The sequence below is a fragment of the Cantharellus anzutake genome (assembly GCF_015039405.1).
Source record: "Cantharellus anzutake strain C23 chromosome Unknown EI90scaffold_23, whole genome shotgun sequence".
NCBI classification, from domain to species: domain Eukaryota; kingdom Fungi; phylum Basidiomycota; class Agaricomycetes; order Cantharellales; family Hydnaceae; genus Cantharellus; species Cantharellus anzutake.
The window spans coordinates 320,870-333,249 of NW_024066973.1; the positions used below are offsets into that span (position 1 = coordinate 320,870).

At 48.6% G+C, this 12,380-nt stretch overlaps 6 protein-coding genes across 6 annotated transcripts; 5 read left to right on the forward strand and 1 right to left on the reverse strand.

Annotated features, from left to right (window-relative positions):
• Positions 1–1,555: 1,555 nt before the first annotated feature.
• Positions 1,556–3,521, forward strand: EI90DRAFT_3123526 (kinase-like domain-containing protein; the record flags this gene model as incomplete). Its single annotated transcript, XM_039063625.1, has 8 exons — positions 1,556–1,729; positions 1,787–1,861; positions 1,909–2,091; positions 2,144–2,218; positions 2,272–2,472; positions 2,532–2,769; positions 2,848–2,986; positions 3,041–3,521. 8 exons carry the CDS (start codon positions 1,556–1,558, stop codon positions 3,519–3,521), a joined length of 1,566 nt encoding a protein of 521 aa, XP_038916082.1.
• A 1,302-nt stretch (positions 3,522–4,823) lies between these two features.
• On the forward strand, positions 4,824–6,495 carry EI90DRAFT_1017500 (kinase-like domain-containing protein). Its single transcript, XM_039051384.1, has 7 exons — positions 4,824–5,134; positions 5,195–5,269; positions 5,324–5,506; positions 5,569–5,643; positions 5,699–5,899; positions 5,959–6,234; positions 6,309–6,495. Exons 1-7 carry the CDS (start codon positions 4,967–4,969, stop codon positions 6,369–6,371), a joined length of 1,041 nt encoding a protein of 346 aa, XP_038916083.1. The 5' UTR covers positions 4,824–4,966; the 3' UTR covers positions 6,372–6,495.
• A 1-nt stretch (position 6,496) lies between these two features.
• EI90DRAFT_1017501 (uncharacterized protein) lies at positions 6,497–7,288 on the forward strand. Its single transcript, XM_039051385.1, has 4 exons — positions 6,497–6,608; positions 6,666–6,851; positions 6,911–7,232; positions 7,287–7,288. Exons 1-3 carry the CDS (start codon positions 6,603–6,605, stop codon positions 7,031–7,033), a joined length of 315 nt encoding a protein of 104 aa, XP_038916084.1. The 5' UTR covers positions 6,497–6,602; the 3' UTR covers positions 7,034–7,232; positions 7,287–7,288.
• EI90DRAFT_1017367 (uncharacterized protein) lies at positions 7,289–8,327 on the forward strand. Its single transcript, XM_039051383.1, has 5 exons — positions 7,289–7,468; positions 7,523–7,564; positions 7,618–7,931; positions 7,986–8,043; positions 8,094–8,327. Exons 2-5 carry the CDS (start codon positions 7,543–7,545, stop codon positions 8,207–8,209), a joined length of 510 nt encoding a protein of 169 aa, XP_038916085.1. The 5' UTR covers positions 7,289–7,468; positions 7,523–7,542; the 3' UTR covers positions 8,210–8,327.
• A 1,815-nt stretch (positions 8,328–10,142) lies between these two features.
• On the reverse strand, positions 10,143–10,755 carry EI90DRAFT_3057805 (uncharacterized protein). The gene is made up of 3 exons (XM_039060316.1): positions 10,666–10,755; positions 10,548–10,600; positions 10,143–10,483 (listed from the first exon to the last, which is right to left on the reverse strand). Exons 2-3 carry the CDS (start codon positions 10,557–10,559, stop codon positions 10,304–10,306), a joined length of 192 nt encoding a protein of 63 aa, XP_038916086.1. The 5' UTR covers positions 10,560–10,600; positions 10,666–10,755; the 3' UTR covers positions 10,143–10,303.
• A 952-nt stretch (positions 10,756–11,707) lies between these two features.
• Positions 11,708–12,199, forward strand: EI90DRAFT_1017194 (uncharacterized protein). The gene has a single exon (XM_039051382.1). The coding sequence runs from the start codon at positions 11,829–11,831 to the stop codon at positions 12,084–12,086; it is 258 nt and encodes an 85-aa protein (XP_038916087.1). The 5' UTR covers positions 11,708–11,828; the 3' UTR covers positions 12,087–12,199.
• The last annotated feature ends 181 nt before the right edge of the window (positions 12,200–12,380 follow it).

A 12,380-nucleotide genomic window follows, 5' to 3' on the forward strand; every position in this document is an offset into this window, starting at 1 on the left:
CTTTAGCATTACATTTTGCCACCATCATCATGGAATAGCATGTTGAAGAAACGTTTCTAAAATGTCATAACACTTGGGAAACGTTACAACGAAGAAGCCAAAGTTAAATGCGTTGTAACGCGTTTGAACGGCGATTCCGGATTTCCGACATTCCAGCTTGAGCGCATCAAGGGTTTTTCGCTTGTTGCACTTTTCCCTTCGTTTTTCGCAGTAAATTCCGAGATAGAATCTGGTGTGGCGGTTGCGGTTCTTGAATGGCACTTGTCATGCGTGTCCAAATCTCTGGCGTACGAGTGAAATGCGGTCATCCCTCCCATGATCATTTGGGATGCGTTGCGCCCTTCGAGGGTAGGGTGGGTTTTATTCCATTGTTCGAGGCTTTTTCGATATTGGAGACGATTATAGGCCGGGGTCAATATTCCAGGTTTGTTCCTAACTTGGGCTTTCACGGCGATTACCCGTCGTCCGGCATACATAGACCAGCAGATAGTTCCCCGAGCCCGAGACCGCAGCAACACGAACGCATGGCTTACGTCACGCTACCTCAAGATTGCGTTTTCGCTCCAAACATACACCGACCCAATGAATAATAGCGACAGCTTGTTAGGGATCGGGAATCCCCCCACCCCATGGCAGGTGTAACGAGCGAAATCAGAAAGGCCAACCATTTTTATATAGGGCGAAATCGACCAAAACCCCATTCCGCACGAGGATGCCCCAGAAAGGAGAAATTAGCACAGATGCGAACGAAGCTTCGCTACTGGGGGCAGTGTGAGGAGAGGGGGGACGTTTTTAGGAACGGCCTCGGTGCGCGCCCGGAATATCAAGGCTCATGCACGGTGTATGAATAGAAAACATATCAAATGTCCTCCAGCTCCACATCAGGAGACGGTTGCAACCAGAGCAGAAAGGCTACAAACCAAGATCCCACCGTCATCCTGGCGAATGTTTTCAGAAGACAGATGTCAATCGAAAGGTGGGTTGGAGCACGGAAATTTAAGACCAAATGCGGTATATTAGTAACGTGTTCTCCAATGCGTTGTGAAAAGGTTGTGCGCAGCCACAAAGTGAAACGAATCGACTCAAGCTCAGCCGCCGATTTTGGAAAGAAGAAATCTATCCTTGGGGACGGAAGTTGTTAGAAATTCAGGTGGTTGGACTTGTTTATCCCCGTAGCATGTGACTTTTACGTCGATAGCAGAACGTGACTTTATATTGAAACAAAAGCTACTTAGTCACATGTCTACAGTGTCGCGCGCGCGAAAACGACTATATAGGCATACTGCAGCAGAAACTCATCTTCAGATCTTTGACATGAGTCTGAATTCTATGTGACTTAGAACCATTCATCGCCACCTTTTGGTGTCTCTACCTCGCTGCGCTCAAAGGGAAGCAAGGGGATAGTGGGCATCAACTTCCCTTTTTGTCATGAATGAATTGAGAGCTCTAGGACCCGTTTGGGTCGAGTGAAAGCTGATACAATCAGCTTACCTCCTCGTGTTGGTCAGATTGTTAACAGTCATTTCTCAGTGAAGAGCCTATTAACGGCTTCACGATGGACGCATCATCTTCTGCACTGATAGAAGGCTTGCGGGCAGCTGTCGAGGCCAAGGTGAAAGATCTCAGTGGGCAATTCGATCCCTCTCCCCGATCTCTTGTTGGGTCAGGCGGCTACTCCACTGTCTATATTGCAACTTGGAGGTCTCCTGAATGTGAAGAACCAGTGAAGGTTGTCACCCTTCCTTTGGAATAACCGCCAATTTATCATTCTTGTGCCTCGTGCCAGGTTTGCTACAAGGAGCTTCGTCCACCTGTGAGTAACATGCGTGAAGCTGTGGAGAGGACAAGGAAAACGGTCAAGGTGAGTCTCCCATATTCCTGCAAACAAGAAATATAATGGGCATCCAGTACCTTACCCGTGAGATGGGAGTTTGGAGCAGATTGGATCACCCTCATATCCTCAAGTTCCTTGGATTTGCCGTCGAAGGGGATGGATGCGATGTAAAGGGTATACTGGTTTCTCCTTGGTGTCCAAATGGGAGTGTACTCGAGTATCTAGAGAAGAACCCACATGCAGAAAGGATTGATTTGGTGCGGACTCTTTAATTTCACATTCGCTTTCGTAGCACAATGAATTTATTAGGCAAGGGGTATCGCGAAAGGACTTGACTATTTGCACCATTTGACGCCAGCAGTTATTCACGGAGATCTCAAGCCTGTCAGCCAAACTCTCTATTGGTTGCTTCCATTTCGCTCACTCCTATCTGAAAGGCAAATGTTCTCGTTAGCGATGATCACAATGCAATATTATGCGATTTCGGGCTGTCCCGCTTTAGCAGTGAACTCACTACGGGTCAAACATCCTCAGCTGCTGCTTTCACGATCAGGTTCACGCCCCCGGAGGTAATATTAGATGAAGAGAGGAAGAGCACAGAAAGCGATGTCTATTCATTTGCATGCACATGTATTCCGGTGAGTTAGATATCTCTCTTGCTGATCCGGTCCTGAATTTCATGACCCAACCTGGCCAGATATTATTCGGAAAACAACCATTCTCTGGTCTGAATGACATCCAAATAGTTGCGCGGATCCCGAAAGAAGTCCCTTGGAACTGGGATCTCAAGGACCCGCTGCAATGCACTTTGTCCGACTGCTGTTCCGTGGTAACCGAGAATCGCCCCTCTATTCGGAAGGTCCTGCAAACTGCTGCATTTGTTGGATCCTCCCTGCCTCCCGAAGTTGCCCACGAACTAAACATGTCCAACGTCGGTGAGTCATCGGGCCTCTGAATGCTTTTTTTTTAGTTTATGTAAGAACTGGAGGCTATTCACTTACGAATCCATGTAGTAATGCCGCAGCTCTTCTCAACGCTTCAAGTGCCCAATGTTGACGCAAGAAGGATCCCAATCCCTGAAAACGGTGTCATTGCTGCCATTCATGTCACAGCATTCCAAGGCGCAATCGATACGCTGCTGAGCGTCGCCAGGTAAACGGTTGATCCACTTTGGTTTTTCCATCTAGGGTCTAATGTGGCCATTAGATCTGGCAATCCTAGTGATGTCCTTACGTCGATGAAGGCTGTTGAGGTTGCAGTGGATGCCATCACCGACGACGTGAGAGCATTTGAGCTGTCATCTCCCCGTGATATTAGTAGCGAGACCATTCCGAGTTGGTACCTCCGGGAACGTGTCCATGCAGCGCTCAGGAATTTCGTATCTGCTGCGCAACAACATGCGTCTGGTTTCGGCTTATCGCCAATCAGTCTTATGGACGCGGCTGCCAGCCACGTATCTTCAACCATTATCGATCTAGTTGAACGAAACACCCCGTCGAACGAGCGTGATTCTATCCGGTTTCCTACACATCACTCAGGTAGACGCCGCCCATTCCATCCTACTATCCTTCGTTCCCTACACGAGGTAGCACAAAGGGTGCAGCGTATGCGAACGGCGGCAGAGGCTTTGACACCCCTCCCGGACCCGGACCACCTGGATCGAGCCATCAGCCAGAGTGCCCCCTAGTCACAAACGGCTACTGGAAATGGGAGAACTCCCGTTGGAGGTCAGTACTTAGCAATGTGTATACAGTGATGCGGTGTCGTCACACGTTCTTATCAGACACATGAAGGTATTGACTTTCAAGGTTTCACAAACGCCATCAACAATTTTACTAAGCAAAATCGTCTTTCTATCCAATGGAAATTTAGTTGCCCCTTTGGCCTGGTTTCGCCTCCATGGTGGACGTACACATGGTAAAATGTCCCCTCTTAGGCGCGATATGTACTCTGATGGTCTTGCAGTAGATAATCAGGGACATGTTGGACTTCCTTTCCGCGACGGAAAACGATGCCAGTAGGAAAGCTTGCATTGCCTTTGGGGTTCAAGTTTGATGTACCCGAGGTATCACGTCTGAACATCTTTCCCTGCTCGATTTTTGGGCTGGGAGGGACCACGATATAGGCCAATCGACCTTGTAGCCAACATCATGCGCACCACGTACCACCTGTCCTTCGATCACAGTTTTTTTGTTCAGATGTGACAGCGCGACTGTAGCCATAATGCAATTGAAACAGATTTTCGGATAACGTCATGACCTCGGTGTGCACCCGGAATATCCTATACAGCGTGTGGATAAAAATGTGGAGCACCAAGGAGGGAAAAAATGATATGACTCCAGGCAGGGTGGTCAAGGCTCAGGCACGGTGTAAAACATATCCAGCTTCACATCCATGATCAAGAAGACGGTTGCAAGCGCAGCAAGGCCACACGAACCCCACCGTCATCCTGGCAAATGTTTTCAGAAGGGAGGTGTCAATCGAAAGGTTGTTGTTGTTGTTGTTTATTCTGGATATTTAACCTGCAAACTGTAGGCTGCTCGTGAGAGCGCCAAGGGCAGGGGTCGAGATAAATACACAAAAATAAGGTGAGAAAATAAAGAAATAAGTCCGATTCGGGTGTCCTTAATCACTCTGATAAGGCGTTGCCCAAATGCTGCTCCACTTTTGAGTTGTCGTGTTGGGTTGACCGGTCAATCGAAAGGTGGGCGTGGGGGCGCAAGCACGGAAATTTGAGACCGAATGCGGTAATGTATTAGTGACCTTGAATCGGCGAAGGCCGAGAGACTTTGAGATCGTGAACGAGGGTGAACGTACTTATTGTTGCTTCGTCTGATTCTTAACATTCATCATTGGAGTGCTGCGCGACTCATAGGTATACTCCAGTAGACACCCATCTTCAGATCTTTGACACAAGTCTGAATTCTACGCGACTTAAAACCATTCATCGCCACCTCTACCTCGCTGCGCTCAAAGGGAAGGCATCAGCGCGAGGGGATAGTGGGCATAAACTTGCTCTGTTTGCAACACCTTCCCTTTTCGTCATGAATGAATTGAGAGCTCTAGGACCCGTTTGGGTTGAATGAAAGCTGATACGCCGTAATCAGCTTACCTTCTGCGAACAGCTTCACAATGGACGCATCATCTTCTGCCCTGATAGAGGGCTTGCGAGCAGCGGCCAAGGTGAAAGATCTCAGTGGGCAATTTGATCCCTCTCCCCGATACCTTGTTGGGTCAGGCGGCTACTCTACTGTCTGTATTGCAACTTGGAGGCCTCCTGAATGTGAAGGACCAATGAAGGTTGTCACGTTCTCTTTGCCAGAATAACCGCCAATTTATCATTCTCGTGCCTCGTGCCAGGTTTGTTACAAGGAGCTTCGTCCACCTGTAAGCAACATGCGCGAAGCTGTGGAGAGGACAAGGAAAACTGTCAAGGCGAGTCTCCCATATTCCTGCAAACAAGAAATGGTCCTTATAATGGGCGTCCAGTACCTTACCCGTGAGATGGGAGTTTGGAGCGAATTGGATCACCCTAATATCCTCAAGTTTCTTGGCTTTGCCGTCGAAGGGGACGGATGCGATGTAAAGGGTGTACTGGTTTCTCCTTGGTGCCCAAATGGGAGTGTACTCGAGTATCTAGAGAAGAACCCGCATGCAGAAAGGATTGGTTTGGTGCGGACCCTTTGATCTCGCATTCGCTTTTGCAGCACAATGAATATACCGCGATTAATTAGGCAAGGGGCATCGCGAAAGGGCTTGACTATCTACATCATTTGATGCCAGCAGTTATTCATGGAGATCTCAAGCCTGTCAGCCAAGCTCCCTCTATTAGTTGCTTCCATTTCGCTCACTCCTATCTCAAAGGCAAATGTTCTCGTTGGCGATGATCACAAAGCAATATTATGCGATTTTGGGTTGTCTCGTTTTAGCAGTGAACTCACCACGGGTCAAACATCCTCAGCCGTTGCTTTCACGATCAGGTTCACGCCCCCAGAGGTAATATGTAACGAGGAGAGAAAGAGCACTGAAAGTGATGTTTATTCATTTGCATGCACATGTATTCCGGTGAGTTAGATATCTCTCTTGCTGATCCAGTCCTGAATTTCATGACCCAACCTGGCCAGATATTATTCGGAAAACAACCATTCTCTGGTCTGAATGACATCCAAGTAGTTGCACGGATCCCGAAAGAAGGCCCTTGGAATTGGGATCTCAAGGACCCGCTGCAACGCACTCTGTCCGACTGCTGCTCTGTAGTGACCAAGAACCGCCCCTCTATTCGGGAGGTCCTGCAAACTGCTGCATTTGTTGGATCCTTCCTGCCTCCCCGAGGCACCACGGGCGCTCCGAAGAGCGTCATTGCGCCCCACGATGCTCGTACATTAGGCACGTCCAACCCTGTCAGTAAGTCATCGGACCTCCGAATGCTTTTTAGCTTAAGAACTTGGGGTTATCCATTTACGAGTCCATGCAGCGACGTCACAGCTCTTCTCAGGGCCTCAAGTGCCCAGGGAATCTTCTCTCCGCATCCGCGTAGAACGCGAATTAATGCAAGAAGATGAGCGGAACCTCGTGAAAACAATACAGCTCGACCAACTGCGTGTACCCGAAGGTTATCCTGCATTTCTGTACTCGGGGACTTACAACGGTGTTTGTACACGCATATAATGCGGCTAGTTGTAGCTCTGCTGACAGGTCACTACCATCTCAACAGGGGCCGGTATGTATCCAGCATATCAATCTCCCGATTCCGCTCTTTGATGACTTCATGCGCGTATGTTCTGTTCTTCGGAGTCAGTCGTCCTTAATCTGACGGAAATGATCTTTAAAGACTCTGAAGAGGGAAATACGTATACGACGTCGGTTAACGCATTCCAACATAGAGCGGCTCTACGGATGGGTTTTGTCTTCAGAAACTGAAACATCAATCAGTCTTAGTTTGATTTCCACTTGGAATGCTCACCGCGATGTCATGGGTTATTTACGCCAACACCCAGCTACAAATCGTCGCAAGATGGTGAAGTGTCAATCTATTTGTGAGAAATAGGGCAATACGCGACTGACTCTGTCGCAAAGGTGTACCATATAGCGCTGGGTCTTTGCTATCTCCATTCGGAAGGAGTCGTTCATGCAGACATCAAACCGGTACGCCAGCTACACCAGATATTGGCGAGCCCTTTAACGTTGTCATTCTACTGATTAGGAAAACGTCGTAATAGGGGATGGAGGCAATCCCTGTTTACGTGGTTTCCGATTTTCGTATGATCGTTTGGACAAATTACTTCCCACCGATCATCATCTCAGTCCCCGTTTTAAATCCCCAGAATTGCACGATATTGTCAGACGCACTCCGGATCGAGGAAGCGATGTCTGGGCTTTTGGTTGTGTCAGCGTACAAGTAATTTTGATCCTATTCTTATTGCCAGGAAAAGACATTAACGCCTTCCCGCAGATTCTCATTGGCGAACCCCCCTACTCCAACTTCACTGACAATCAGATCCCTTTTGCTGTCGCATATTCCGTGCGGCCCTATGAGTGGGAAGGTCTTGAGGAATTCGAAGGCTCTATTGCTGGGTGCTTTGCGCATCCTCCACACCACCGAATAAGCATGAATAGGGTGTGCGATACTCTCGAGTGAGTTGTCAGATAATTGGATAATATCACTAACTCCCCTCAGATCATGCTTAGCAGAAGAAACTAGGGCCGAAATGTCTGAGACGTCCACCGGAGGTATGGTGTTGAGCTGCAGATTCCTATCTTCGCTCATGCTGTGACGTGTGTAGGTCGCCAGGGGGGCCGTGTCCTCCGTAGCGGATTCTTCGCGTCAGGCGACCCAACCCCAAAGATTTGGGCTCCAGATGCGCAGCAGCTCGTCAGGCCCGAGCAATCGACGGGTTCAGGTGCCTTCGTTGACATGGATCACGAGCTCCATAGTGAAAGAGATGCGAAGGATGTCCCCCAAGTTGGAGCCTCCATTCCCAGGCTTCCCTCCACCACTCGTTATGCATTTCTCCCCACGCCGGTATACCAACGACTGGGCCATAATGCCATAACGCTCGACGAACTACAGCGAAAGTTGAATTTCGAGCTTCGATGGGTGAGCCAAATTACATACAACATCATGGAGTTCTCCATGCTATTGTCTCCACAGGAGGACCAGTCGTTCCGAGAAATGGGTGGAAAGATTGTATGGTACTCGAATGTTTACAGTGCGTGATGCTCCTTATCCTTTGATCTACATAATGAGACTATTTCTCAGTTGGCGATGTTCTAAGAGGGACGGGTCAAGCAAGCAAGAAGGGCGTCGCTCGAGATCAGGCCGCGTATCATGCCTTGTTGCACCTGGACACAAACTATGCCACCGGTCAACTCTAAACCAGCACCGCTCCGTCTTATTCATGCTTTGGCTCTGATCACCGTACTTCTCCCACAAGCACGAAGAACATTAACTCGATGCATGTGCTCCCCTTTTATCGCAGTACTTACGTAGTATAAGTAACTTCGTTAGACATTTCATTATAGTACATCAACACAGTCAAATTCTCTGTGTACTTAGAATCCCTCAAAGTAATGCGTAATCATCTGGTTGAGTGTGATTGAATAATGACAGCTTGTTAGGGATCGGGCAACCCCCGGCTCCCGGTTGTGGCGACCTCCACCCCATGGCGGGCGTAACGAGCGAAATCAGGAGTTTCAGACCAGGTCAACCACACAAAGTACTTTTAGGGCGAAATCGACCAAAAATTTCAGAAGGGAGGTCAATCGAAAGGTGGGGGGGGGGCAAGCACGGAAATTCGAGACCAAAAGTGGTAAATGTTATTAGTAACGTGTTCTCCATGCGCTTGAGAACCGGTTGTGCGCAGCCACAAAGTGAACCGAAGCGGATAAAAACACTCAAGCGAAGCCGCCGATACGATTTTGGAAACAAGTAATTTATCCTTGGAGACGGACGATTCAAAGTGCTTACAGGGACAGCGTTTACGGGAAAATATAGCTAGCTTCGTAGCAGAATGGGTGAGCTTCGGAAGCTAAGTGTCAACTTGACATATTCCCCCCCAGGGCGGGCGCACACTTTTCAACTGGGATTTGCGTTGACGTCGTGCATGTCTTGCACAATAAGGCTTGGTGGGTCCCGAAAGTGGTTGGGGAAGGTGTCAACTCAGGCCACGATCACATAGCAAGTGCTTCCCGCAGAGAATAGAATCATGTCGAGCAAAAGGAGGACCTGAGAAAATATTGTCACATACCATGCATACACGTCAACATAGGATTAATACCTGATCGACAGGTAGAGGGAAAATGAACGGTTTCGTGAAATAATTTCGCCTCCCCACAAACCCCGGGTCATATTGCAGATCATCCACCGGCTAAACGGCAAAAGAAAGCCCCGAAGGAATCCATTCACGCGGATTAAGGATGAGCGGCGGCGTTGTACATATAGCATTGGGCCTGATATGAATGCCGTTGTTTAAGTTTTGTGATTTACCAGGGAAAAAAGAGGGCTTTAACGCGTCGATGGGCGGATGTTCCGTTTCACAAGTCGATGGTCCTCAAAGTGAGTGCTACTTGTTCCCATACGTCACTCTACTCGTCAACAGCGTTCGTGCTTCATAATAGCTTTACGAAATGAAGAAGCACCGCGGTTACCCGTTTAAGGTCATCTAGAAAGCGTTTGCCAAGTAGCCCCCAACCCGGGGGGTGGCCGGAATGGTGGTGATGAGGAACTATACTAGAAGCCAAATGAGCCCTCTCGAATCATTCCCTTATAGCCATGACGCGTGACAAGCCGAGATGGGTTATGATGGACAAGCGCAAACTGCTTGGATGAGCCGGTGGGGAGAGTGACAAGCACTAGTACTGGCAGGGCAACGGCGAGGGATCAACAGGCACCGAATTTGCATTTAGAGGTCGAGGAATGGCCGTGGAGCCCGGATCCGGATTTGTTGTTCTGGATCAAGGTCAACTGTTCCCTGGAACCGCCTCCTGATCCGAACAGCATAAGGATAGAGATCTTGATAGATCCCGTTGCCGGGCCGCTTATGGTATCGAGAGCTTTAACACGATACAAGCTCCGCGCCAAAGGAATTTAGCTCAACAGGGAACAGGGAGAAGCCATGAGCTAGGACGCAGCAGAAGCACTGTTTAGCCTCGTATGTAACCCTCGCAAAACTAAAAAGCGGTGTTAAACTGCTGACGACTACCCCCGAGAGATCTTCGGCCTTTCGTAGCCGCAAATATGACGGGGATATTGCTGATAAGAAACATACAGTATTGGTGAGAGTTATTTGGCACACAACCAAAGTAGCATGTGCAAACAGTTACAGTCCAGATATACAAAAAAGGGGAGGGGTCTATCCATATGGCATCAATCTTCGCAAAGTCCTCGCCTGTGATTTGTTGGCATATGCCGGTTGTCCTAATGGATCAAAAGGAAGTGGGGGGGCGGTGCATCAGCGGTTACAGTCACGGTCAACGGTAAGAAATAGGAAAAGAGAAACGAGTGGTACGTAGTTTACGTAAATGGATGGATAATAATTTGTAGTTGGAACGGGGGCAGTGAAAGCAAGTAAGAAAACGGTTGATCCGACCTAATCGGTTGAGTCGCGACGAAGACATTCCTGTGTTCAGATGTGTTTTCATAGTCTTCCCCTGGTGAAACCGCGAGTCATTATGTTAATGGAGCCCTCTAAGACAAAGGAAATGCTATCTGTACCCGCTTGAACATGCCGTTAGGGAGCGCCGTCCATCTTTTCTTAGTTCCCGAGTCTAAACCCCAACCGAACGAATGAATAAATGAATGAAAAAAAAAATGACGAGGAGAAGAAGCCGTACGTACGCGTCTTGAGCTTTGGGCACAGGTTTGCCGATGAAGAGGAAAACGCACGAACACCTCGGAAGGCACGCGCACCGGCCTCCAGCAGCCAGAACATGTTATTGGAGGGGCTGCAGTTTGAGAAACTGAATTTGTGCCCCCCCCTCCATTCAATTCATGATCCGAAGTCACGTGTACAGCCTCACCAAGTTCCCCCGTGATCCGCGTTGAATAGAGCCCAAATGTTGTCCCTTCAACTGCAGAGGAAAACGGGCATACGTAGGAGGGATGGCTATTATATAAGGTGGGTGTGAACTTCTGGTCTTTCGGTCATCCCCCCCCCTCCTTTTCTACTTTCGAGGTCTCCTCGCTATCCTTACGTGCTTTTTCCTGTTATTCGCGACTTGAACCACTACAACACAATGTCTAACGCCAACGATCGCAAACAACAGCGTCCTACCTTTGATCCCCCACTTCGCAAGTCTTTCCTCAGTGGTGACCTCACAGGATGGACGCTCGACATGCCTCCGCATTTGCACAAGTTGTAAGTTCTCTCTCCCCTTGATATTATTATATAGCGCCTTCCGACGTAAGGGAAGAGATCGCCCTCCCACAATCACGTTTGACGCGCGCCCATTTCTTTTCTTCTTTATATATATACACATACCAACTATTTTGACTGACGCCTCCCATCGCACCACACCTCACCAGCACTCTAGGCTTTTTCCCTTTCTACGTTTCCCTCATCCCGGTCGCTCGCTTACTCACCCGGCCAAACGGATGGTTCACTCTCTTGCTCGATAAAGTGCTCGGACCCCGAAACGCCGTTTCGATCATCAAACTTGTGGCGTACGCCACTTTTAATGCTTACGTATTCACCGCCGTGGGAAGTGTCTACGGACAGAGTACGCATCCGAGGGGATACCAAAATAACAGTTGAGTACTTATGGTTCTTCCTTTTTTTTTCCCTTTCTCTGCATTGGGGGGGCATGCTATGTACGAACACTGTCGCCGAATCGAATTGGCGGTTAGCTTCTACCCGCCTTTTCTTCTTTATTCAACTTCCGGCCCTTTCATTTGAGAACGGACATTTATTAATCAACAATTCATTCTTTCATCGATTCATTACACACAGTGCCCCGTCTCGGTAGACACGAAATCAGCGGATTCGCCCATCGTCTCATGTCAGCTCACCATTCCATCCTCGAAACCTTCCCCGCTTTCGGAACCGCCGCCGCTCTCGTCTTTGCTACCCATGGCATCGCCAAAACCGTCGGACCTTCCACTCTCATCGATGGACTCTTCTTGCACGTTTTCTTGAAACACATCCTTTTCTGGGTGTGCTACGTTTTGAACGATGATTTCAATCGTTCTGGTGCGCATGTGTTGAGCATTTCGACGTTGGTTAGCGTCTTGCTTGAGTTGAGCCGATCTTTGTAAAACCAAAAAACAAGGGAAGAAAGGAGGGGAAGGGGTAGAAAGACGCGCTCTTGCCCCGGCGTGTGTGTGTGGCGCGGTTTTGCAGTTCAACTTCTTCGTTTGGCCTCGCCAGTCAAATTCATCGGCAATTTTTGATATCGCCGCCTAATCATTGCCTTTTGTTTTTTCTTTTGTTTTTGGACACATTATCACTGCGTGTGTATGGTGGGAGGGAATTATTGTGTCCTCACGTAATGTATATTTTTGGTCTAGAATGAAGACGAGCTATTAAAATAATCAACTCATCGCAAAGCT

Excerpts from the sequence above, each read along its gene's own strand:
- EI90DRAFT_1017500 (XM_039051384.1), top strand. The coding sequence starts at position 4,967 with ATGGACGCATCATCTTCTGCCCTGATAGAGGGCTTGCGAGCAGCGGCC. Across the intron at positions 5,900-5,958 it reads TTGCATGCACATGTATTCCG|ATATTATTCGGAAAACAACC; the intron begins GTGAGTTAGATA and ends CAACCTGGCCAG. Across the intron at positions 6,235-6,308 it reads CATTAGGCACGTCCAACCCT|CGACGTCACAGCTCTTCTCA; the intron begins GTCAGTAAGTCA and ends GAGTCCATGCAG.
- EI90DRAFT_1017501 (XM_039051385.1), top strand. Across the intron at positions 6,852-6,910 it reads CTACAAATCGTCGCAAGATG|GTGTACCATATAGCGCTGGG; the intron begins GTGAAGTGTCAA and ends TCTGTCGCAAAG.
- EI90DRAFT_1017367 (XM_039051383.1), top strand. The coding sequence starts at position 7,543 with ATGTCTGAGACGTCCACCGGAG. Across the intron at positions 7,565-7,617 it reads GTCTGAGACGTCCACCGGAG|GTCGCCAGGGGGGCCGTGTC; the intron begins GTATGGTGTTGA and ends TGACGTGTGTAG. Across the intron at positions 8,044-8,093 it reads ATGGTACTCGAATGTTTACA|TTGGCGATGTTCTAAGAGGG; the intron begins GTGCGTGATGCT and ends ACTATTTCTCAG.
- EI90DRAFT_1017194 (XM_039051382.1), top strand. The coding sequence starts at position 11,829 with ATGTCAGCTCACCATTCCATCCTCGAAACCTTCCCCGCTTTCGGAACC.